General features: G+C 44.0%; 1 protein-coding gene across 2 annotated transcripts; it reads left to right on the forward strand.

The window, feature by feature from the left end:
* Positions 1-282: 282 nt before the first annotated feature.
* ARMC1 (armadillo repeat containing 1) lies at positions 283-25,835 on the forward strand. 2 transcript variants are annotated; one of them, XM_085855044.1, is made up of 7 exons: positions 283-406; positions 10,848-11,041; positions 11,205-11,296; positions 15,591-15,753; positions 18,914-19,030; positions 20,505-20,579; positions 23,414-25,835. In XM_085855044.1, the coding sequence occupies exons 2-7, from the start codon at positions 10,874-10,876 to the stop codon at positions 23,606-23,608; spliced, it is 810 nt and encodes a 269-aa protein (XP_085711170.1). In that variant the 5' UTR covers positions 283-406; positions 10,848-10,873; the 3' UTR covers positions 23,609-25,835. The 2 variants fall into 2 exon arrangements, with proteins under 2 accessions (XP_085711170.1, XP_085711171.1); XM_085855045.1 differs by lacking the exon at positions 283-406 and adding an exon at positions 413-681.
* The last annotated feature ends 911 nt before the right edge of the window (positions 25,836-26,746 follow it).

The raw sequence follows: 26,746 nt of genomic DNA on the forward strand, positions 1-26,746 counted from the left end.
GACACCTACTTACCGCCATCAAGCACAAGCCCCGCCTGCCGCACGTGTTCGCAAAACCCATTCTATTGGTCAACGAGCCGTCAAACCTCGACCAATCAGTGCCCAGATAAATGAAACGTCATGCAAACTCATTGATAAATGATATTTAATTACATGACGTGGTGACGTATAACATATTTATAATGAAGAATCCCGATGCGAAAGTATTTTTGAAAATCACTTTCGCTTAAAAAAAAAAAAAACACGTTTTTTGAGCTTTTAGCGCGAGGCGATTTGTTTTTGTTTGTTTTTTTCTTGCGAGAAGCGGAAGTGACGTCGTGTTCCGGCGTTCGGTCGAGCGGGGAGCTGAGGTCGTGACAGGGCATTCCCACCATGATTCTCCGAGCGGACCTTGGATCGCTCTGAGGTGGGAACTCAGTCCGGGGTTAACGTTTGTGTGATGTGGAGGTTAAAGTCAGTCGGAGCGCCATCAAGGCCCAGGGGTCACGTTATCCGAGGCTGAGGCCTGTCAGCCGCCTGTTGTTCGAACCGTTAATAAACCCAATACCGAGCAACGTCGATTAAATGAAGGACTTTTCATAGAAAGAGGAAATCGACGTCGTTGGACTGAATGTGAAATATCCGGGAAGATTTATAAAGGACGTGAAATAACCAAAGAGGTTCGAGGGAACAATTCTGCAGGTAGTTGAGAATTGATAACAAGGGACTTCAGTTGTTGAGAACGAGTGCTTTGTTTGTTGTCCGTTTGATGTGTTGTTTGTGAGTCCTTGTACATGAAGCTAATGATTCGAGATGACTATTTGTTTTGTGTGTTGTTTTATTGGGCTGGCAGGATGGCCTACAGGTATGCACACTCACCTCGAAGCTGTCTCGTCTGGGTTGGCATACCTACAAACTGTCATCCTTACATACCTACAAACTGTCATCCTGACATACCTACAAACTGTCATCCTGACATACCTACAAACTGTCATCCTGACATACCTATAAACTGTCATCCTGACATACCTACAAACTGTCATCCTGACATACCTATAAACTGTCATCCTGACATACCTACAAACTGTCATCCTGACATACCTATAAACTGGCATACCTACAAACTGTCATCCTGACATACCTATAAACTGTCATCCTGACATACCTATAAACTGTCATCCTGACATACCTACAAACTGTCATCCTGACATACCTACAAACTGTCATCCTGACATACCTACAAACTGTCATCCTGAAATACCTACAAACTGTCATCCTGACATACCTACAAACTGTCATCCTGACATACCTACAAACTGTCATCCTGACATGCCTACAAACTGTCATCCTGACATACCTACAAACTGTCATCCTGAAATACCTTTAAACTGTTATCCTGCCATACCTACAAACTGTCATCCTGAAATACCTATAAACTGTCATCCTGAAATACCTTTAAACTGTTATCCTGCCATACCTACAAACTGTCATCCTGAAATACCTATAAACTGTCATCCTGACATACCTTTAAACTGTCATCCTGAAATACCTATAAACTGTCATCCTGAAATACCGATAAACTGTCATCCTGAAATACCGATAAACTGTCATCCTGAAATACCGATAAACTGTCATCCTGACATACCTATAAACTGTCATCCTGACATACCTTTAAACTGTCATCCTGAAATACCTATAAACTGTCATCCTGAAATACCTATAAACTGTCATCCTGAAATACCGATAAACTGTCATCCTGACATACCTATAAACTGTCATCCTGAAATACCGATAAACTGTCATCCTGACATACCTATAAACTGTCATCCTGAAATACCTACAAACTGTCATCCTGACATACCTATAAACTGTTATCCTGCCATACCTACAAACTGTCATCCTGACATACCTTTAAACTGTCATCCTGAAATACCTATAAACTGTCATCCTGAAATACCGATAAACTGTCATCCTGACATACCTATAAACTGTCATCCTGAAATACCTATAAACTGTCATCCTGACATACCTATAAACTGTCATCCTGACATACCTATAAACTGTCATCCTGACATACCTATAAACTGTCATCCTGACATACCTATAAACTGTCATCCTGACATACCTATAAACTGTCATCCTGACATACCTACAAACTGTCATCCTGAAATACCTACAAACTGTCATCCTGACATACCTACAAACTGTCATCCTGAAATACCTATAAACTGTCATCCTGAAATACCTATAAACTGTCATCCTGACATACCTATAAACTGTCATCCTGACATACCTATAAACTGTCATCCTGACATACCTATAAACTGTCATCCTGACATACCTATAAACTGTCATCCTGACATACCTATAAACTGTCATCCTGACATACCTATAAACTGTCATCCTGACATACTGTTATAGATTCAGCGGTGGCGGGATTCGCACCCGACTCTTGACCCCAGTGTTAAGGATTCGGACGAGTGATGGGGCTCGCACCCTACTCTCAACATTCAAATGTTGAATATTCGGCGTCACTTAACAGCACCGCCGTCTCCAGGGTTATAACACCGGCTAGCTCGGCACAGGCCTCGGGTCACGCGCCTCGAATCACGATACCAACGTACACCTGGACCTTACCAGTTGGGGGAATAGAACCCGGTTACAGACTGGTTTTGTCAGAGACCGAGCGAATTCTGCCAATCTGTAACCATTTTGGTTTTATATACCATTCGAGCGAATTGTTTCTCAGCACGGCATGAACAAACCCAAAGCGGCAACTTCATACGAACACAACACAAGCAAAGCATTCACGACAATGTGATAATTAATCTATAACCCGTTCTTAACTCAGGAGCTACGGATTACGGGTTTTGAAGGGAATCCAAGTGAGATAAACCTTAGACAACATGCAGACAAGACACGGACAGCATGCAGACAAGACACAGAGTACTTGGTGATGCTTCATGGACAAGAGGAAAAGTGTCAAAGGCCCGAATGCAGCTGGTGACAAGCCGATGTCAACGGATTCGAGCACGCCGCGTGACAAGATGGCGGCGGCGTCATAATTTTCCTTCTTCCGGCACCACTTGCGCACGCAGCCTCGGCGTGTCCAGACCCCGTGAGGTCGACGGCCCAAGACGAAAGATCCACGGTATGCTCTAGCTGGCTTTTCACAAGGTCTCGCATTCAAGTCTGGGCCTGGCCTGTCCACCAGACAAGGCCAAATCGAGGTGTTGGGCTCCACCGGCGGATCGACAAACATGCGAGCCGTGAGGTGAGTAGGGACAGAGGCTCTGTGGTTAAACACATGGTTGAACCTGTCGATGACCTCCTCATAAAGTCGATCGCCGACTCACACAGAAGCCAGTTCCTCTCGATGCAGATTGCATCCTCCCACGAGTCGTTTCTATACAGCAGAATCCTCACTCGACACTTAGGCTCAGTTACTCCCTCAGCAGATGGCAGACAGACCCCATGCAGTCCCTTCCCTTCCTTTCTTTTGGCTCGCTCCTCATGAAAGCCGATCGCAAAACAGACACAGCCGTCCCCTGTACAGCGGATCGCACCACCTCGGCGCTCTCAGTCCCACCTTCGCCTTCCCGGCGCTCGCTTCTCTAGGCCACTCCCTCTCAGAGCGCTGGGCGGGGCCTATTGTCCGGAGAGGGGAACGAAGAAGAAGAACCTCTCGGTGCACCACCACTGCACGAACAGCCTACTTCACCTCCCGACACACATGTCACGTCCAATTACCGAACAACCTGGCTAAACATGCATTTAATGGGGGATCTGGGCTAATCCTATATTTAATAACACACTAAGGGCCATTTCCGCAACAATACCGAAAACTGTCATCCTGACATACCTATATACTGTCATACTGGCATTCCTATAAACTGAAATCCTGGTGATTCACAGGTACTGAGATTCATCAATGCGTGTGCCGTCCCTCGGATGGACATTATGCCGGGTGTCCCGTCTGCCAGTATTAGTTTGGTGGACGTTAAAGATGCCATGGTGTCCTTCGTGAAGAGTAGGCGAGGTATTGCCGGCACCATGATGAAAAAAATTCTGACCCGAACCTCGCATTATCCCTGTCCCAAGGGAACGAAGTGCAAAAGGGTCAACCCCCCAAGGGGGGTCGCTATGCCCCTCAGCTGGGTATGTGGATTGGTTGTTGTAGTAGTTTGCCGTATTGATCCTGAAAACCAAAACTCATGGAATAATTCCAACTTCCATAATTCAGAATGGGAAAAATAAAATGAGATGATGAGCTTTTGAGGTTATTTTTACATTCAAAATTGAGGCTTGAGGAAGAGTGGGGTGAAAGAGGGAAACGACTAACAAGAATAGGTAATGCTAGTGATTCTGCATTTTGATACAAGTGAGGGTTAGAATGAACAGGAAAAGAGGAGAGAGACATGACAGAGGAAGAGAGACACAGAGAGAGAGAGAGAGAGAGAGAGAGAGAGAGAGAGAGAGAGAGAGAGAGAGAGAGAGAGAGAGAGAGAGAGAGAGAGAGAGAGAGAGAGAGAGAGAGAGAGAGAGAGAGAGAGAGAGAGAGAGAGAGAGAGAGAGAGAGAGAGAGACACAGAGAGACACAGAGAGACACAGAGAGACACAGAGAGACACAGAGAGACACAGAGACACACAGAGACACACAGAGACACACAGAGACACACAGAGACACACAGAGACACACAGAGAGACACAGACAGACAGACAGACAGAGACACAGAAACCTGCGAGAGGGTTAATGGGGTTAAAAAGATCACGGATAGGAATGTGGGATGACACGAGATGGTGGTGTAGCACGTGCTTGAAGTCCCAGAGGGAAGAGTTGGGGTTGCACCGTATCAGGAAGGTTATTCTCCAAAGTGGAAAAAGTAGGAATAAAAGAGGTGTGTGGAAAGCCTGGATTTTGGGATTTGAACCAGGAGGGGGTTACTGGAAGATTGCATGTATCGAAGAAGAGCGGAAGACAGAGAGAGAGTGAGACTCAAGAAGAGGGAGTAAAACAGAGAGACCACGAAACTACCCCTGTGATTCCATCTCGTCGTGAGAGTTTCTAATAATGTTGAGAGCTTTAGATGCCACATAATCCAGGAAAATATGTAATGCTGGGGTACCAGCCCATAGGGAAGAGCAGCACTCCATCAAGTGAAGTAAAAGGCTTTGTCGGCTGTGAGTAGTTGTCGTTTCTCGAGGCAGGTATTGCTACTTACCGAATTAACGTATAGGATTAGTATTTAACTGTTGGAGATTATTTCCTCCACCACCGAAGGTGAAGGAGGTTGATTTCATCCCTTTCTGTTGGGTCGCCAAAATAGGTGACCCTAATTGTCAGTTATTCTGTATGTTTGCTTGGATGTTTGTTTGTTTGTCATCAGCATAATTGGTAGTAAACGTGGGCGGATTTTGACCAAACTCGGGTGGTTGGTACATCTTATGACTTGTGCTTTGGAAATTGTGATGGTTGCTAGGGACGCTTTGGTTCCCTAGCAACAACCGAAAAACCTTCAAAATCGGTTCCGTTCATGCGAAATCAATTCCGAAAGCCATTATCCCACGTAGGGTTATGAAATTTGGCACGAATTATCTACAGGTGATGCTCTATCAAATATATTCCGGTTTTTGTGATATATGGAATACTTTACCCGCAGCACCCCCTACAATTAGGGTATGCGCGAAAATTGGCGAAAATTGAAGGCCCCCTTGCAATCAGGTGAGTGCATCGATACGAATGAAACTTTGCAGGTTCATGCTACTCAATGAGTACTACAACTTTGCCTCACGACATATTGACCGATTTCGCTTAGATCAGGGGTCAAAGGTCAATGAGTGCAAAAATCGATAAAATGCGAAAGCTGGAGATGCCTTCGCGCCAAATGCTACTCCTCCTAGGGTTATGGTCGGATGGTCATGAAAATTCACACTAATCGTCGGGAATACATTGTGCACAAACTATCGAGCCGGATTTTCGATTTAGATCTTTGTTCACCCACAGCACCCCCTCGAACTTTGGGGATTTCCGATTTCAAACCGCATTTTCGGTACTTTTCATTCAAATGGATACCGAGTAGTTACCAATGGATAGAACTGGATGAGATTTGATATGCATAATCTTAAGGTGATTCCCTATCTGCTATATGACATCCATTTTGCTCTATATCTTATAGTTTCCATGCTTGGCGACCCATCGCCGCCTACCGGCTTGTCTGTTTGTTTGTCTGTTTGTCTGTGTGCAGGTTATCTCAAGTTGTGAATGGATCCGGATGAAATTTCGTGGACAGGTTCGGTGTGTGACAAGGACGAACTCATTAGATTTTGGTGAAGATCCAGATCCGGGTCCGGGTCCGACAACTAGAATTTTTTAAGTGATTCTTCACCATTGAGCGATAGGGCTAAACTAATATATAGCGCGATATCTCAAAAATTTGTGGACAGATTGGGATGAAACTTCATGGACACATTGGATGTGTGACAAGGACGAATTGGTTTGATGGTGAAGATCTGAATCCGAATCTGGATACGAGAATTATTTAATTTTTAAAGTGATTCTTCACCAATGAGAGAAAGGGCCGAAATGAAACATAGCATGATATTTCAAAAACTCATGGGGCCCGATGTGTTCTCGTGGATCAGGCATTACGTGGCGGAGGTATGCGCTCTACCGAGTACCCTTCTAGTTAACCTCCGCCATCTTCGAAGATGGATGGAGGTTACTGTTTTCACCCCTTTCTGTTTGTTTGTTTGTTTGTGAACAGTATTACGGAAAAACTCCTCGACAGATTTCGACGAAACTTGGTGGGGGTGTTAGGTATGGTCCAAGGATCATGCCATTAAATTTTGGACTTGGTCCCCCCCCCCCCAAAAAAAAATTGTTAGAGAAATTTTTGTTTTTATCTTGCCAAAACGAAGTTTTTGCAAGATATGTAAGTCAGCTTGTATGTTTTTTTTTTGTTTGTTTGTTTGTCTGTAATCACGTATAAAAAATTCTGCAGAGCACAGTTATCATTGGAAATTTTTGTAACTTCGCATATCAGAGGCCTATAGAGGTCCCTTTCAGCACATAAAATTTTGAAGGTCAAGGTCACTTTGTCACAAATCAGGGGAGTCGACGAAACCCTTATTTTTTGAGTAATTTTGATCGGATCGTCTTCAAACTTCATGGGAATATAGTTCATGGTCTGGCGCTCAGCTGATTAATTTTTGGTGGCGATTGGCCTTGACCTTCATGGTTAGCGCCTGAGGTCAAACATATTTGACCCCAAGGTCAAATTTTCAAGTTTTAGGAACCATATCGTGTAGTACCTCAAATTGAACACCTCGATGAGTGCTTTCTAGATATGTCAAGCATGAGACATTATGACGTCATTTGGTGACGTTATGAGGCAAACGCATATTTTTCATGGTTACTCTGAAGAACGATTCTCATCGGAATCTCTCGTAGGCAGATATTCCTCAAGGAGTCGCTCCTGGTGGATAGCAGCTCTGTTCACCTCAGTGTGACCTTTAAAAAGTCACACGTGGTCACCTTTTAGCAAGATACGGGTCACCCTGCGGGTGACATTGTTTTTTGTTTTTTTGCATTTCTGCATGTTTTAAGTGATTTCCAACCCCTCCCCCAAAAAATTGTTAGAGAAAAAAAAGTTTTTTTTTTTGCATTTCTACATGTTTTAAGTGATTTCCAACCCCCCCCCCCCAAAATAATTGTTAGAGAAAAAAAAAATTTTGCAACTTTTTTTTCAACAAAATTTCGATTTCTTTTTTTTTGCATTTCTACATGTTTCAAGTGATTTCCAACCCCCCCCCCCAAAATTGTTAGCCGCCCCACAACAAAAATTGTTAGAGAAAAATTTTTTTTTTTTGCATTTCTACATGTTTTAAGTGATTTCCAACCCCCCCCAAAAAATTGTTAGAGAAAACAATTTTTTTTTGCATTTCTGCATGTTTTAAGTGATTTCCAACCCCCCCAAAAAAATTGTTACCCCCCCAAAAAGGGGGAATTTTTTTTTTGCATTTTTACATGTTTTAAGTGATTTCCAACCCCCCCCCCCCCCAAAAAAAATTTGTTAGAGAAAAAAAAATTGTTGCAACTTTTTTTCAATAAAATTTCGATTTCTTTTCTTTCCATTTCTACATGTTTTAAGTGATTTCCAACCCCCCCCCCAAAAAAAAATGTTGGAGAAAAGAACTATAACTCTGTCAGCACTGTTGACATATTTAATGAATAAGATATAAGGTTCACTTGAGTGACCCAGCAGTATTGGCGGCGGAGGTTTTGCACTCTCCCGAGTGCTCCCCCTCTAGTTAAATATGAAGTAATGTTGCATGGCTTCTAATTACAAGTTAAACTGACTTTGTGATTCAAAGTTTTCAAAAGGGACATTTAAATGATTGCTTGATGGACTCGCAAGGAATTGGATCCTTCACTGAAACCAGTTTTGGACAAAGCTGCCAAGAGCTTCCATGAGCATTTGCTTGTGAATAAAGTTATTAACCATGCCGTTTTTCAAAAAAAAACAAGGGGATATTGTAATCAGCTCATCCGTCTGTGTCTGTCTGTCTGTCTGTCCGTCATGCTATCTCCTAAACGGTTGGGCAGAAATTCATCAAACTTCATCGTTTTGATCACCACATGGCAAGAAGTTGCAAAAGCAGTATCATTTTTGGCCCCGTCCCCTGGGGTGGGGTTAAAAGGTCAAATACCCCAAAAAATGCAATTATGTGAACACTTTTAAAGCATTTTTTTTGAATGAACCTATATATATATATATATATATATATATATATATATATATATATATATATATATATATATATAATCAACATTGGGAGAAGCATGAAATATGTAACGATTTTTTGGGGATTTGACCCCCGGTTCATGTCCCAGGTGGTGGGGATTTGGGGTCACAGGGGTCAAAATGGAATTTTTTTTTAAACTCAAAATTTGGTATTGGGTCATTGTTGTTGGAACTTTATGCCATCTTCACGTTTTGGAAAATCTGGATGACCTGGTTAAATTTGAATTCGATCGGTAAAGACACAAACGGAGATGAATGCTAAACAGGATTGTGCAATTAAGTTACGAGGGGTGATCTGAAAGTAAGGTGAAAGTGTTTGTTTTTTTAACAGGTGTTATTGTAATTTACTTTCACCTTGGAGGTACTAGGGGTGGGTGACAAAGTTTTACGTGTTACTTCGTTCACTGTATTTATTGTAGTCTGTCACCTTTTTCCTTCCTTTGTGATCAACCTACCCAACTAGCTATCAGGCATGTCAATATGGTTAAAAAGTTAGCTGTTTGGGAGGATAATGCCTCTTGGTATAAAAGTGATATGCGAGTATGAACTGTGAATTGATTAAACTGATGTGAAATAACATTTATCATGTTGCCTTGTAGCTGCTCCTTAAACTGTAAAGGGTATAGTAGTATAGGTCGTCAATATCTTTGTGCCAATGCTGTGGGAATTGAGTAGTTTTGTTCTGTGGTGTTGGTGCTTGATTGCCAATACGTGACTTTCAAAACGAGGCCTTTCGCATGTGTGCTGCCCGTGCATTTTCCGTGACTCGGTTCTGTTCGCTGGGACACTTTTAACTTGTCGTTACTAGTGCAAAAGCTGTGATTCTAATCGTCTTTTTAACATGATTTTAAGCATTTACACAACAGTGGAAATTTTAAAATGGTAAATCATAATTGTTCTGTTCCTGAATGCAATATCGGACTCACAGAAATAGAGGAATACGAGAAATATCTCCAGATGAGAGGTGTCAGCTTCGGTACCATTTCCTCTTGGTACAAGCGAGCGTCAGCAGAGTGGATAGCGCACATACATCCACACACACAGACGGACGCTTCAACCTTTAACAATAGATGCAAAAATCCAGTGTAATCTCTCTTGTGTGCCCAGAACCCAAACAAGCAATATATTTACAACAACCCTCTCAGCTCACTTTGCTCCCCCCTCCCACTCTCCAAACATCAATAGTAATTATCATTTCAAACTTCCCCTGTACATTCACAAGCCCCATATATGTCCTTCCCATTGGTGTTCAAAAACACCTAATCCAGATACACAGCCCATTCACTGGTAGCAATCCGTCGGGGGTTTGGGGTAACATGTCTTCACTCGGGCCGTAACATGTCGGGGGTTTGGGGTAACATGTCTTCACTTACACCGGCCCACACGGTCGGGAGTTTGCAGTAGGAGCAGCTGTCCATTTGGCGTGCTGAGAGAGTTCTCCAAGTCTTTTGTCATGCAGAGACCCAGCCCTTTCTCTCCGGTACTTTTACAAGTATTTTTGGCTTCTTTTAGAAGCTTTTTAAGCCATTTCAGGTGACAATCCTAATTAGTGGGGCAACTTAGCATAACAATTGTGCATTTTGTGAGAAAAGCACCAAATTTGGCACACTAGTAGCCTAACATATTATGAACAGATTTGGATATTGGGCCATCTCAAAATTTTTGATGGCAGTAGAAAATGGCTGCCACAGCCATCAGCGGCTGAATTTGAGATGGCCCAATATCCAAATCTGTTCATAATATGTTAGGCTACTCGTGTGCCAAATTTGGTGCTTTCTTCACAAAATGCACAATTGTTATGCTATATTCAGCTAAGTTACCCCACTAAATCTCGCACACGTTAAAATATTTTATTTTGCCACTAACTATGCAGTTTCCTGAGATTTCTGCACATGCACACCGAACATTTTGGGGCGGATTACATCATTAAGAAAGTCACGTATTGCTCTTTTTAATCTTTTTAAAGAAGTGTTGGCCTTTAACCAAGTCAAGTAACAGCCTACCTGCAACACATCCAAAGCCCTCTGACCCTCGATTATCCTCCTCTGGAATTTTGGATGCAAGGTGGCAGGGCGTTTGGTTGGCTTGTCATGGCACTGGCAGAGACCCCTGATGCGCTCTCTGTGGTGAACCAATTGCGTGACCTCGCCTCCGAACCGCAAAACCGTGACGTCATTGTCCGAGATCATGGCTGCCTGCCTGGCCTAGTGCTCTTTCTCGACCATGTGGACAATGCTGTGGTTTTCTCTGCCTTACAGGTACATTGAATAGTTTTGGTCACTTCCTTAATCCCTCCCATGCATTCTTCGTCAGCCCTTCTTTCTTTCCGCCTTGTACTTTGATATATTTACGACTGTGACTGTAAATTCTGGGTCGAGTGTAGCTCCAGTTGAACGTGTGCACGTCACGCTTTTGTTCCAGGCACTTCGTTACTTGGCAGAGAGCAGTGCCAATCGGCAGAGGATGAAGAGCGAACTCGGAATGATGGAAAGTCTGAAGGGTATCGTGATGAGGTGAGATCATTTCATTCTATTCGCTGATTTATTCCCCCAACTCCTTCAAGATGAAGTCATTGATTTGTAGAATAGTTTCTCGTGAATTTTGTCAAATCGCATGGAACTTATGATCTTGGTTGAAGGGACACCCACACATTCCCTATAGGAATTTAACCCTTCTCCTTACCTTTCCTTTTAATGCATTCCTCTCTCCTTTATCCCCCCTGCCAAACCCCTGTTCAACGCCCCTCTTCTTCCCTCCATATTCTCCATTCCCACTTTCCTTCCATTTTATTTTTCTTCTTTTTTTGGGGGGTTGGGGGGGGGGTGGCACAAAGTCAAGGCTCGTGGAATAGCTAGTGTACTGAACGGATCAGGATGCAACAGAACAAAAGCAGCAGTCGAGAGAGAGAGAGGGGGGAATACCAACAGCAGAGTTGAAGGACAAAATAATAGAGGGAGACGGACAAATAAGGGATGTGGGGAAGAATGACGGGTATGGGAGGACGCACGGGGTGGACAAGATGGATACAGAAGCAAAGACTCAGGAAGGAAAAATTGGAAATTTAGGTGTAGGTGGGCTTGGGGTGGGGGTTAACAGGGGTAAAAAAAGATCAATGTTTTGCACGGGGGATGATCTGAGATGGTGGTGAACATCTGTCTTGAAGACTTGGAGGGAAGAATGATATTGAAGAGAATGTGGAAGTTGGTATGGTTAAAGAGTTAGCATTATTACTTGGCCTTTGTGAAACAAATAAACATGTGGAGGATTCAAAGCCCTCATTTTACCCATGGCATTGGCAATTGAGATTCATGAGAGGGGCCATAAAAGCCTCTGTTAACGAATGATCAGGGTATTGCTGGATTGCTATGAAAACCTAATCAGGTAGATATCCCACGGTGCAGCATCTTGTGGAAGAGAATCTGTTGGTCGGTTCGACGTGGCGTGTTTTTACCGATGTAGAAATTTTGTCAAAGTGCTGCTGTTGTGGGTACTTGAAAGTAAAAAGCCACTCAAGCTTTGTTAAAAACAACTGTCAACTAAATGGTTTTAAATATCCAGGTCACAGTTTAGTGAAAACAGCAATCTAAGGGATCAATTTTAATGCTGCTCACTGTTGAGTTTGCTTCTAAATGGGACAAAGACATGTTGATCATGGAAACGTCACGAGTGTCCCAGAATGTTTTGCGTAAGTGCCTTGTCAATTGGCGTGGCCAAGGGGCATCTTGTGTGCTATACGTTTGAAATAATGACAGTCAGAACAATTTTGTATTCTGGCAAATAACTTGTAATTTTGTGGTGCGTGTGAAGTGTCAAAACTTTTTTGTTTTCGGAAACGTAATTACAAGGCATCTCAGGGAAAAATATGAACGAGAATGGTCTGCACGCATGGTCCCGATCGTCCTCGTACTCCAATCTAATCGCATGACTGCTTGAGCCAAAAGGGAATTCTTATAGTTTTGTGAATCTTTGTGGAGTTTGTGGATCCCACGTTTTCACGCACCTCTGCCCACGTTGCTAATCGAGCACAAGGTCCGACAATGGCACCCGTCGACAGTTTGATGATGGCTACTTTGTCTAATACATCAAATAAAAGTTCACTAAGCTTGTTGTCACAAAGTGATAAACCGTCGATGCAATATTGTGAAGAGGTTTTGAATGATTACACCCAAGCATTTTGCCATGATGGGTGTTGAAAGGATGGAAACGTGTTGATGCGAGTGGGAAGTTTGAGTATTGGATTTTCATATTACCGTCACGGGACAAGCTTCCCCAAGCGTCGCATTTACGCTCTGCTTGATAAGTTGCGATTTATTTATTGCTTATTGTTTGTGCTTCGTCTTTCTGCAAAAGTTGGGTCGTGTTATGAAAACCTCTCGCTCAGGATACTTGTCATCCATCTTGTGATTATAAACCCTGGGAGCATCGTTGCGCCGCTATCGACGCCTCGTTTCGGTTCGGCGGACGATGCGGTATCCGTGTCTTGTTCTTGTGCAAGCATGTAGCGTTCTGCGCTTCATCGATTTGTACTCTTCCAGCGCGTCGGATCCGTGATGAGATTACTGCATCGCGCTGAAGGTTAACCCAAGGACGCAGTCAAAAAGTGGCTGGGATTACAATGTGCCAATGAATGGATTCTCTCTCTCTCCTCACACTTGTTTTTTTTTTAATGGGGTGGGAGGATGCCAGGGTGAGGGGGGGGGGTTATTGTAATCAGTTCCGTCCATCGTCTGTCTGTTTGTCCATCTGTCATGCTATCTCCTAAACCGTTGTGCAGAAATTCACCAAACTTGACAGCTATGATCATCACATGGCAAGAAGGTGTGAGAGCAGTATCATTTTGTCCCGCCCCCTTTGGGGCGAGGTCAAAAGGTCGAATACCAAAAAATGCAATTACGGGCACACTTTTAAGATTTTTTTTAATGAAACTTTGTATATGCAATCAACACTGGGGGCCGCATGGAATACTTCATTTAAAAAAAAAAAGATTTGAGCCTCGGTTTATGCCCTCGAGGGTGGGGACTTGGGATCATGGGGTTGTAACAGGAAAATAAAATTCATGGTGGAACTTTTTGCCCTCTTTCAACTTTGCTTTAGGTGGGAAGCGTGGGGATTTGTGATGGCATGCCATCGACTTCGCTATAGTTTAACTTTTCGAGATATTTTGGTTACATACTGCCATTCCTCAGCTGGGAGCTACTGTAGTCACTTTTACTCGCAGTGAAAGTATTTGGAGGCAAACGGAGAGACGGTTTCTGCAAAGAAACTTTCATTCTCAGCCTGAAAAATGCTTTTGTGAAAACTTTTGGCATTTTCGACTCGTTACTTGATTATCTCTGACTGGAGGCTCACATCACGAAACTGCACACCGAGGAAGAGGCAAACTGTGTGTACGGCAACCAAACGATCTCCAGCTGGAATATGGTGGCTGCCAGATCGTTCAAACAAACCGCAAACTTGCTTCTTATTTATTGTATTTTTCGAGTCACGCATATCAATCACGCCGATTGTCTTCCCAGATCTTTGTCACAAATTGGTTACGACTTTGTTAAAGATAGCCGACGAAACGGCCAATACCACGGCACCGAGCGTCTCGGTCTGTAAAATTGGGAGTTGCATGCCGACCTTACGAATCCCGACTTCTTTTTTATTTATTTTTGGCCCAGGAAGATCTCTGCATTCGAGGCCTAATATCACCCTGGCCAATGGATCCCACCCCGATGCCGACCACGCGAGAAAAGCAACGTTTTGCTCTCCATGGCGCGATCTCTCGGTATCGCCATGTTTCTACTTGATCGTGCTTAAATCTGCATTTACATTCCCTCCTCCCCTCCCATACGAGAAACCTGGCTTTTGAAACTGCTTAAGAAAATCAATATTGAAAGTGCAATGTTGTTTTTCACTTTCAGGAAAAATGTGTTTCCTTCAATCGCGACTAATTGCCACAATGACGGCCATGTCGTTTATCACACACGAAGCCAAACAATCGGGCAAAATATGCCATTAATTGGACGTGTGCAAAAGGTTGTTCATTTTATTCCACGTAATAAGATGTGGAATGAAGTCACTTTGGCTAAGAGCCTTTTGGCAAATGAATCATTTCACACTCATGCGGCTGTTAATTGGGAAATAGGAAAAGGCGAGAGGGGGTTGGGGGGGGGTGGGAGGAAGAGGGAAACAATTAGAAGTTTTGTGAATTTGAATCTGTAAAGGTGGTTTTTAATTGTTGTCGTTTCGGTTGTGCTTGCTGTTCATGATGTCGTGTTTGTGCATTCTGATGGTTTTGTTGTCCACTGTTTTCAAGTCATGGAGATAATTGTAGAATGTAATACGTGTGCGTGCGTGAAGGGAATGTCATGTAGTAGGATGCCGGGTTCAAATCCCACATAATGTCTTGATTTGTCCAGTGTCTGTCAATGTCTTTGTAATTCGTGTTAAAGGACACCATCTCCTAATGTCTTTGTCCTGCACATGATGCATGTAACAAGCCTCTTCCCTGGGTCCGAGGTCATTGTGAAAATAAAGCGTTCGAGCACAATGCCTAAAATGATGTTTGCTGCTATTCGAGTCCGACGTCGTCGTGCAACTTTTGACTAATGCTCGGTCTGTGGTGACCAGCCTTGTTTTGATCACCCTTGGAATGGGTTGAATGCTCTTATTCATCGCTGATGCTTTAAAACCATTATCTGAGGGGTTTTGCACCTCAAAAGGCCTTTCGCCATTCCCAGCGTGCACGGGATTAGCGGCACCGTGCCGCTTCCCCGGTAAACCTCGCCCACATCCCGAGGGTGCCTCTTATCTGGTCAACAGTGCGACGTCCACAGAAGAGGACCGAAGCCTGGCAAGCGAGATCTTCGAGCTGTTGGCGCGTCCCAGCCAAGCCGCGCGTGGGCGCAGACCACAGTTCTTTTTGGGCCATACAAACAAGCGTGCCAAGATGGTCATTCTGCAGGTGGATGGCCTCACAGACGTGGTGAGTACAAAACGTTTAACATACGTATTGCCCCAGACGTGTGTTGTACAACAAGACCAAAGCAATTTGGAGCCAACTAATATGAGGGTTCGGTCTTGAGGCAGGTTTTTGTGTTGCTATTTAACGCGTGAAATGTTTAGTCCGCGAAAGTCTTTGCATTTGATTAAATACATGGAAAAGGCATTGCTTTCGTGACCCACTGTTCCAGAATTGTGTTAAGTGCTTACTGCGGCAGGCCTTTGAGGAAGTGGCTTGCATCTTGCTCTGAGCATGCTTTCCATTTAACCTGAGTTTTTGAGCTTCATTTGATGAGTTGAAGCACAGGACAAACACGAACAGATATGCTTGATCTCTTTCCTCCTCATCTCCCTCAAAAATAATTCGATACAAACATGTCTCTCTTCCTCTTCTCGTTTCACATTTACACCAGCCATCAACTTTCTTGATGTGCTTAAGAGCAGAATAAACGATTTCTGTCCAAGATAGTAAAGGAGCGCAAATCACATGAGCTTTATTTATGGTGTAATTATCGTCCCAAAGTACCCTTTCGTTGTTTGGATAAAACATTAAGCTGGTTTGTTTTTGATCCCTCTCAGACGGACCATCGTTGTAATCTGATGTTGCTGCGAAGTGAAGATCCTATTCCTAAACCTCCGGCAGTGCATCTTCATGAAACAACTTTGAGTCCAATAATGTGTGACGCTTCCATTGCAGACGAATCCTTCCGTCCAATCAAACTAATTTGTGATACATTTGGTGGGCCACGCAATACGTTTCCATTGTTCCAGTATCCATCTTCCAGTCCTGGTTCTCTCAGCATCACTGTGGGTGGCCTATTCTGTTCTTAACTAAAATTTCTCATTGTTGGAGTGGCAACTGATCACAAAGTCCAACGTCGTACAATGTCTGGTGCATTATGGTTACCTCGTCCAGGACACCACACGTCACTGGTAACTATTTCTCTGGTTTACGTGTTTGTTGTTTACATGTATATTTGGGTCCCCACAATACCTCGAATGGGATAATGATTTTGAAATTTGTTCAGGGTGCCAGCAGTAGCTCGCTTCCTCTTTGTGAAGGTAACTGTGGGATCTTTAACGTCGACCAATGAATGCTGCCAGACGGGACGCCCATTTGAGGGACGGCATACACATTGATGAATCACCCTGCCTACGAAACAGCGGGGTGACTGTTTATAGCTGGGTCGGGATTCAAACCCGGGTTAGCCAGCTTTGAGGTGACTGTGTGTACCTCTAGGCCATCCTGTCAGCACAACTCGTTCGTAGGGTTCGTACATGACAAGGAAGAAAAATTTCTACATTCATTTTTGGGCACTTCTTTTTTTTTTGAATACCATGTCGAGGCTTATGTAAGAGCTAATACACAGAAACATATAACAAGGCAGGAGACAAGAGGGGTTGGAGAGGGAAGCACAAAGTAGTGGGGAACAGAGACAATAGATCTGTGGAAAGGAGAGGGATGGGGTGGGGTACACATGGTAAACAGGATGGACACTACAGGGACTTTCAAGAAGGAAAACAGAGATTTGAAGGAGGTGGGTTTGGGGAGGATTAACGGGGAGTAGAAAAGATCAAGATTTTGGATGTGGGAAGTTATGAGATGGTGGTGAACAGCTGTTCACCAGGAGTGGGATTGAGAGTGTGAATTTGTTCCAGAGGTGGGGGAAAAAGAGGAATGAAAGAGTGAAGGTGAGCAGTGATTCTTGTAGTTTCACCCATTACATCTATTGGGACCATACTCCGTGCAGAGCATCGGTGCTGCCGAAGCGGTCTCCTTGGCTATTGGGCACAATCCTGGACGAGTCGCCACTCCGCCACAGAGTACCAGCAAGCTGGCACTCATTTTTGCTGACCTCAGAAGGATGACAAGCAGAGTCAACCCCACCTGGTATTAATTCAACAGCTGAGTGTGATTTGAACTCAGGATCGTAGGATCCAAAGCCTACCACCCTAATCATTAAGCCGACACCAGGCATACAGTTTCACCAGAAAGGTTTTTTTGGTGGACCGAGGGGGGACAGTTCACATACAGTCTGGGGGGGGGGGAAATGAAGGCCGGAGAAGAGGCGGTAGAAGACAGACTGACCACTGACCTGCCTCCGGTGAGAGAGTGAGAGACCCGAAGACTCAGCTTCATCGCGGGAGATACCAATGATCCTCAGTCTTGGTTTCCAGAGTCAAGTCGAGCTCGGTGTGAGGCAGGAGCACCACCCCAGAGGGGAAAGCAGTATTCCACCAGACTGCAGATGAAAGCTTTGTAAGTGGGTGGAAGCTCAAGTGTGCCAATGAAGGACTTTGCACGACGTAGGATGCCCAGTAGGATGCCCAGTCGACGACTGGCTTTGGAGGCCAGCTTGGAGATGTGGCTTTCTTTCTCAGGCAAGATCATGGTAGAAAGTGAGGCCTAAAATCTTGAATGAAAGAATTTCTTCAAGGGGATTGTTGAGAAAGTATTTTGGTTTGGGGGGTGGGGGGGGGGTCCAGATGGTCCTTTCGGAGAGACATCGTGAGAGTGTGAGATTTGTCAGGATTGAAAGACATGTTCCAAGTGTTGGACCAGCTTGTGATTTTAACTAGGTGTGCAGAGAGTGAAGAGGCAGCTGCCTGCCGATTCAAGGGATGAGAAATGGTACGGCAGAGGGTGGAGTCATCAACGAGATAAAGAGGATTTTCCAGAGAGTCGGAGAGATCATTGATGAAAACCAGAAAAAGAACAGGGCCCAGAACACTGCCTTGAGGAACTCCACCCTGGACAGGAAGAGGGGATGAGAGAAAAAGAGGAGATGGTTGTTTGGAATAAAATTTAATAAACAAGTTTATCAATAATTCCAATTAATTATTTTTCTCCCATGAATCTATTTTATTAAAATAATGATAAATATTAAATTTAACATGTAATAAATAAAAGGCTGTTTGACCCGATATGCTTGTTACACACAAACATTTCCTTATGTCCGAATTGCTTATTCACCTTTGGCGATCTGCTCTTCTGATTAACCCATGAAACGACGTGCAGGTGGGGTCATGAGCACTGAGAATCAGAAGGATAATTACATATCTCTCTCCGAAGAAACTCCAGGTAGATCCTTGTTTTTGTTATTGACCGGGCACTTCCATGACTTATTGTTTCACCATAACAGGTAAGAAGATCCTTATGTGAGGAAGTGCTGCTCAAGGTGCGGGGAGTGATCAGCTTCACGTTCCAAATGGCATCTCAGCGCTGTATCATTCGTATGCGTTCGGATCTCAAAGCAGAGGTGAGAGGTGAAAGAGAGATTGAGACTGACTGACCTCCAAAGACTTAATGAGGAGGCAGTGTTCAATATATCAGTTTTAGTTTCGGTCTTGGACATGTGTTTATGCCTTCATGGCTTCAGCAAGATTAAAAAAAAAAACAAACATTTTAAAATGGTAAACTTTTGGCTCAGCCTCTGTTATTCATGAATTTATGTTAGGTTCCACACAGCACGAAGGGTACTTTTACCAGATGCTGAAAGATGTATCGATGGATTTCTGATGACTTTTTCTCTTTTGAACAACAATGCACTTTTAAAAAATTTCCCATTGAACCTCTTACATCAATATATCCCACATTTATGAACCGTCAAAGTTTTGTTCTTATCGAATAGTACAACGGCATGTTGAAAAATAATGCCTCCTATTCTTTATCTCCAAACACAGGTAAAGATATTCGGATGAACCCATGATAGATACTAACATCAATCTTTATTGACTCTATTCCATCCATCCATTGGAACCATACTCTGTACAGAGCGTCGGTGCTGCCGAAGCCGTTTCCTTGGCTATTGGGCACAATCCTGGACGGGTCGCCACTCCGACGCAGGATACTCGAATGACTCGATCATCCCCAGCAAGCTGGTACTCATTATGCTGACCTCGGAAGGATGGCAGGCTGAGTCAACCCCCTGGTGAAGTAATTCAGCGGGCAACGAGGCTTGAACTCAGAACCCTTGGATCCCAAGCTGCCACCCTAATTGACTCCATTGGCCATCTCTTATTCTCAGTCATAGTGGTGCACCCAACTCTCATTTCCAGTCAGTCATCCCAACTCTTCACAGCACTGACAATGTCGTGCTGCCCTCTGCCATCTTGACAAATGTACCACTGAGACGTCTTTTTTTAATTATTTTTCCAGTATCTAAGGCCTGTAGTGGAGCTGACACACACACACACACGAATACACGAAACGCAATTCAGGACGGTTAGACGAGACAAATACAGCCAATGAACTTTGGGGGAAGAGCCATCACTTCCCGGGGCACTCTGGGTACCAGCGACGTCACAACAATGGTGCCGCATTTCTCACCACACTCAGCGGGGCATTTCCAAAGGAAGAATTTCCTCTTCCCCATGGATACCAACCTATGGGGATTATCTGTGTTTTATCCTTTTTAAATGCCGAAAATCAAGCAAGGAAGCAGCACATCCCATTTTTAAAGTCTTTGGTATGACTCAGCCGGGGTTTGAACCGTCAACCTCCCAGACTCGGAGGGGATGCTCAAACCATTACACCACCAAGTCTGGAAATTTCAGAATCACAAAACTTTGCACCCAGTGACGGGAAAAAGTAATGTGCGAACTGCGCTTTGTTTCATTCGAATATCTTTACCTGTTTCAGAGAAATAAAATTGGAGGAGTTACTTTTCAATGCCCTAGTTGCATATCCAGTGCAGGTGATCTTGACTGTTGTTGTTTAATTCTATTTTTCAGTCTTTGGCTACTGCCATTGCGGCTACAAAGGTGATGTCTGCTCAGCAGGTCGTGAGAACTGACAGTGGTGAGGAGGTGAGCTGTGTACCTTTCTCACTGTTTTTATTTGTAGAGGTCTTTAAGGAGCTTAAGATATAAATTACATGAACACTAAGACTTGATGCTCTCATGACCTGCTTTCAATTTTATGTGATAGAGTTGAGGTTTGTGCAAGAAGTTGAACACAATGGAACACGGGGAATTGTATAAACATTTGGGTAGATGGACATAAGGACATAAAGGGACATGAGGAGGAACAATGAGAGTAAGGGTAGGGGAGTTACGGGGACACAGGAGAATGATGAACAAGATGGATACAAACTTAAATGCAGAAATAAGGCAATGAAAGAACTGGAAGGTAAAACTGGGTATAAAATGACAATGCAACAAAAAAGGAAAGTGTGATGGAGGATGAAGGGAGAGAGGAGAAAACATAATCTGGAAAGGAAAGGGTGTGCTTGGGTAGGGTTAATGAGGATAGAAATGACAGTGAGTATAAATGGGGGCGGGGGAGGGGGGGCGGGTGTGAACATGAGGTGAACGGCCATCTTGAAGCCATGGAGAGAAGAATGAGATTGAACAGACTGAGTAAGTTGGTTAGGGCCCTGTCACACCTTGACGTTTTAGCCAGCGTATGGCAAGGTATCAAAATGTATGTAAAACGCTGGCGTACGCTGAACTATTGATGGTTTTTTCCAGTTTTGGACGTATTCATAACGAGTTGGACGTATGCATAACGTATTAGTAACGTACACAGAACGTTTCAATAACATAGAGATAACTTATATCAACGAATGCTGAGCGTGTTGTCGGCGTTCACAAGCTATGCCCAACGATAGTCTAACTTATGCATAGCGCGGCAGCGTATCGCCGACGATCATGTGGCGTAGGCTATTAAAAGGCTGCGGCTCGACGATTCAAATCATAACCGCAATCGACATCGAAGTGTCAAGCCACTGTCACACCTTGACGTTTTAGCCAGCGTATGCCGACGTATGAAAAATTTGCCGAATACGATGGCACACGTTGAATACGTTATGGGTAAGTTTTGTATACGTTAATAGCACGCTGAAGCACGCTGGCATACGTCGTAGTATGCCGAGTACGTCGCCAAATTTTCAGCATGTTGAAAATTTTTCGACGTACTCGGCGTATGACACACGTTCCGCATACGCTGGCCATAAGTTGTAGGCACGTTACGTGATCGTTGACACACGTCAACACATGTTACTTGTAAGTTACTCATCAGTCGAAACACGTCGAGGTAATGGTTAGCGTCAGTGTTCCAGACTCCCTGGTTTTTTTTTTTTCCTTCGGTATGACGGTGATGTTGACACTTCGATTTCTAGTGCGGTTATGATTTAAATCGTTGAGCGGCAGCCTATTAATTATATTATATTATAACCGCACTAGAAATCGAAGTGTTAACATCACCGTCATACCTAAGGAAAAAAAAAATAACCAGGGAGTCTGGAACACTGACGCTAACCATTACCTCGACGTGTTTCGGCTTATGAGTAACTTACAAGTAATGTGTGTCGACGTGTGTCAATGATCACGTAACGTGCCTACAACTTATGGCCAGCGTTATGCGGAACGTGTGAGTCATACGCTGGCATACGTCGAAAAATTTCAAGCATGGAAAATTTGTCGACGAGCTCGGCGTACTACGATGTATGCCAGCGTACTACGACGTATGCCAACATGCTCTTAACGTATACAAAACTTACCCATACGTATTCGACGTGTGCCAGCGTTTTAGACAAATTTTTCATACGTCGGCATTCGCTGGCTAAATCGTCAAGGTGTGACAGGGGCCTTTACACAGGTGGGGGAAAAAAAAAAAGAGGAACAAATGAGTGAGCCTGGATTTTCAGAAGGGATACTGACAGTTTCACCAGAAGAGGGTTACTCTGTCGGACCACGTGAGCCCTGCAGAAACCTGTGGAGGGTGGGGTGGGGGTGGACAGAGCACACATGGAGAGGGCAGAGGGTGCAAGACCAGAAAGGAGATTGTAGAATACAAAGTTTGTAATCATTATTGTTATAGTTTGTGAAAGGACAACTGCAAGTGGCAAAACTAATTGGCAAGTGCAAATTTTGCCACAATTGTTGATGAATCTGAAAGCATCATAATTGCTACCATTCGAGGTAAAGGGCGATGGATAATCCTTTCAGCATCGCCAAAGAGGAGATCGATCGGATGCCAAGAGGATGTGATTTGCCAATTTCATTCCCATTCTCGGAGACTTCAGCCTGACTAGGGGGTGGGTCTTTTGGTGATATCACAATTTTTAAAGGAGCAGGAAGAAATGGCTAATCCAGATGTAGATATAAGGCATGCTAAATGAGAGCTATGAACATGAAGTGTAACACACAGTTCATTAGGGGATGTCAGAAGGACTTTGTTCAACACTTCGGTCATGACATCAGACGAGTCGGTCAGACTGAATGCAGGACTACACGACTGTGAGACACAACGATAATTCCCATAATTTCTGAAATGATTCATGCAACCATTCCTGGTCTCCTATTCTTATTCTGCTCTTAGTTAGTTGGTCGAACTTCGATCAATTTGAGCCTGACAGTGTTTGCCTGGACACGTGTTATTTGTTTGGCAAATTAATCGTCATTCCATTTTGTCGTTCAGCCTATGCAAGAACCTGTTCTTGAAAGAAGCAAAATGGTTTATAAATTTGGTGAAATAATAAAAGACTTGCTCAAAGAACAGGGTACCAAATAAAGGAATTGCTTTGTCCCACTCTATTGCCAAAATTATAATTGAAATGCTACACCATGGGTATATTTGCTCCGTTGATTGCCAGGAGTAACCGTGTGATGCTTTCTCGGCCTGGCATGCAAACAAACAGATGCTGGTAGAGCTGGGCCGGTGTTCTGACAGTGTGGGCGAAAACACGGAGCTGCCGGAATACTTGCCGGAAGATGAGAGTCCCACAAAAGCGCGTGGCCGTGCCGTGTCCCGTGTCGGTGCGAAGCCCGAGGGTGGTGCAGCCAGTTGGCTCAGCACTGCAGCGGGGTTCCTCACAAAATCTTTCTACTGGTGATGGCGGCGATCGTGTCTCTATATCCTTTTGGGACCCCGTGGCTTTTTGTGCGCCACGAGACACTGCACCACGGAGTGGTTTACGAAGTGCTTGTCCATTAAAGAGACCTGGGACCGTTTAGGATTGAAGATGCAGTAGAGAGCGTGGACATCGGATAGATTGAGGGACTTTTAGTGCTGGTGTTTGTGGGATTATTAGTATTCAAACAGCTTGCATTGTTCCTCCAGCAACATGTGCACAACCACTTATTGTGAGTCGGAAGGGAGCAATGCAGCAGAGTTGCGTGTAATACGACCTCTGTAGGTGGTGGAACGGCAGGGTTTTTGGGGGTGGTGGTCGTCTGCCAAATCAATGACTTTCACATCGTGCAAAAAGCTATCACTTTTTCACATATGTTTTAATATGTTTTAACGGCATCATTCCTCGGCGATAAACGAGTTTGATGTTTGCTGTGGTGTAACTTGACTCGACAGGTTTTTTTTGTATAATACAGAGTCGAGGCTCGTGGAAGAGCTCGAACACTGAATGGATCAGGACACAACACGATAAAACAAACAGTGCAGAGAGGGGGAAATGCCAACATCCATCCATCCATTGGGACAATACTCTGTGCAGAGCGTTGGTGCTGCCTAAGCAGTCTCCTTGGCTGTTGGGCACAATCCTGGATGGGTCGCCACTCCGACACAGGATACCAGCAAGCTGGCACTCATTTTGCCGACCTCGGAAGGACGACAGGCAGAGTCAACCCCACCTGGTATTCATGCAACAGCCTAGCAGGATTTGAACTCGGGATCCTCGGATCCCAAGCCCACCACCCCAACCATTAAGCCAACACCAGGCATAAACACCAACAGCTGAGTTGAAAGACAAATTAGAGGGAGACTTGGGTGTGGGGAGGACGCAATGGGTGGTCAATATGGATGCAGAAGGAAGCTCAGGAAGGAAAAAACTGGAAATTTGGAAAGAGAGCTTGGGGGGGTTAATGAGGGTGAAAAAGATCATGGTTTTGGATTGGGGACGATCTGAGATGGTGGTGAACGGCTATCTTAAAGACCTGGAGGGAAGAATGAGATTGAAGAAAGTATGGAAGTGGGTTCCACATGTGGGGGTGGGGGGGTGGATGGGAGGAACACATGAGTGGGAGGGAAAGAACGCAGGAGTGGAGATGAGTGGGGTGAAGGAACGCATGAGTGGAGGGAAGCAGCGATCTTGGATTTTGGGAGTTTCACCAGAAGGGGGTTGTTGATTGACTGTGTGTACCCTACAGGAACCTGGGGGGTGGGGTTTAAAGAGCAGGGGGTGCTCGACCAGAAATGAGATTGTAGATGAAAGAAAGACCACCGACCTGTCTACGATGTTAAAGTGATAGACCCATTGACTGCTTCATCATGGGATGGGAGATTCTTGAAGGCCTTGGTTATTGTGAACCCAACAATTTCAATAACCAGTGAGACTTCAGGCACAAATTGCAGGTCCGTTCGCCTGTTGTAGGGTGTCCTTTTAACAAGACAACTCCGAGGCCTTGTTATTCTTTCTCAACGGTCTTCATTTGAGCTCGAAGAGTTTTGATTTGATATCCTTCTCCGGGGAACAGTATTGATTATTTTGTGTGACGGTTTGCAGCTTTGCCAGGCGAGGAATTTCACAAATCCAACAATGGACAGTAAACTCACTGTGCTGTGACAGTTTTTATTGTTTGATTGGTGTTGATGATTTTACGTACGGTGGTAAAACGTTCAAAATAAGGCAATGCTTGACATCGAGAATGTTCCATTTTGAGGAACGATTACGATTACTCGTTTGATCCACAAGCCCTATTTAACATTTTGACAGCTTCTGTCCAAAACCACGCTCTTCATCGTCGTCGTCTTTTCTAGACTCGAAACTGGTTGAGATCCACAGTGTGTTATTCACCCAACCACGTTTTGTTCTTTTCTTGCTCGAATTTGCCAGCAAAGAGAGCTTACTTTGCACTGTCAAAGCAAAGGTAACTTTATACCAAGTGCAAAGTGACCGAGGCATCTCTGAGCTTGTGCCTTGTGATGACGTGATGATGCAGCGAAGGCCTTAGCGTACAAAGCCTGCTCCATCTTTTTGTGCAGTTTCTTCCCTGTTTTTTTTTTTCTTTCTTCAACTTTTTCCTCACATTCTGGGAAAGGAATTGGCTATCTTGTGTAAACTGTGCTACAAATCGCAACTTACCATTTCATAAAGTTTTCCAACACTTTGCTGATGTGATCGAGCTTTGTTTGTTTGCTTCTGAGTTGATTTGCAAGCAATTATTATATATTTATTTATTTGCAACTTTGATGCCGATGCAAACAGAATGGTGAACAGATAATGGTGCAAAAGGAAGTGCAAATGGTTGGCTCCAGCAAGAAGAGTGAATGAATATTTTACCAAGGACGAGGCATGTGTGTATCATGAGGATACCAAGGCCCCAGTCGTAACATTTACACCTCAAATGCAGAGTGCAGAGAAGACGATGAATGCAATATCTAAACCCCTGATACTATAATATTGTACGAGTCTTGCCCATGATGGCTTAAGACTGTTTTTCTTTATTGGGAATGGGACAGGATATAATTATTAAATTGTTGCAGCACTACATTTTTTTTTCAAATATTTATTATAGATTTGCAATCTTCCTCGCGTCCGCTCGCTTTTCTCTCCTAATTGAGTTGGCTGCACCAGCTTGCACTACATCAACCTCTTTGTGTGCTTCCTTCACACTACCCTGATGCGAGCTACCTGGGCTCAAGGATTATGTACTCTCACAATTCCTAACTTCCTGCTTACAAACTACAATGCGTTTAACCATCTCCATCCTTCTCCACTGAAGCTTAATTGTTCCTAATTAGAGATTGGATGCGGTGCATTTCCTGCCCACTCCTCGGTAAATGTCGATGCAAATTTCTCTTTTTAAACATCTGCCATCTCACCGTCCTCCCTCTACGATCTTCCGGTACCATTGCTAATTGGTCGTACACCTTTATTGACCCTCTCTCTCACAAATATATTTAAAGAAACCATTATTGTTCTGCCTTATTCATGACAGACCTCTGCTGCATTACTCTAGGTTTTTCCCCACTTGCCTTCAATCAAGTCTCCCCCTACAATTTGAATGCTCAGTACTCA

Source organism: Eptatretus burgeri, chromosome 14 (genome assembly GCF_056783735.1).
Source record: "Eptatretus burgeri isolate ZD-2024b chromosome 14, Ebu_testis_v1, whole genome shotgun sequence".
In the NCBI taxonomy this organism is placed as follows: domain Eukaryota; kingdom Metazoa; phylum Chordata; class Myxini; order Myxiniformes; family Myxinidae; genus Eptatretus; species Eptatretus burgeri.

Bases quoted from the DNA above. Each gene is read 5' to 3' on its own strand.
- ARMC1 (XM_085855044.1), top strand. From the start codon at position 10,874: ATGGCACTGGCAGAGACCCCTGATGCGCTCTCTGTGGTGAACCAATTG. The intron at 11,297-15,590 runs GTGAGATCATTT...TCTGGTCAACAG, and splicing joins CTGAAGGGTATCGTGATGAG to TGCGACGTCCACAGAAGAGG. The intron at 20,580-23,413 runs GTGAGCTGTGTA...GCAAACAAACAG, and splicing joins GAACTGACAGTGGTGAGGAG to ATGCTGGTAGAGCTGGGCCG.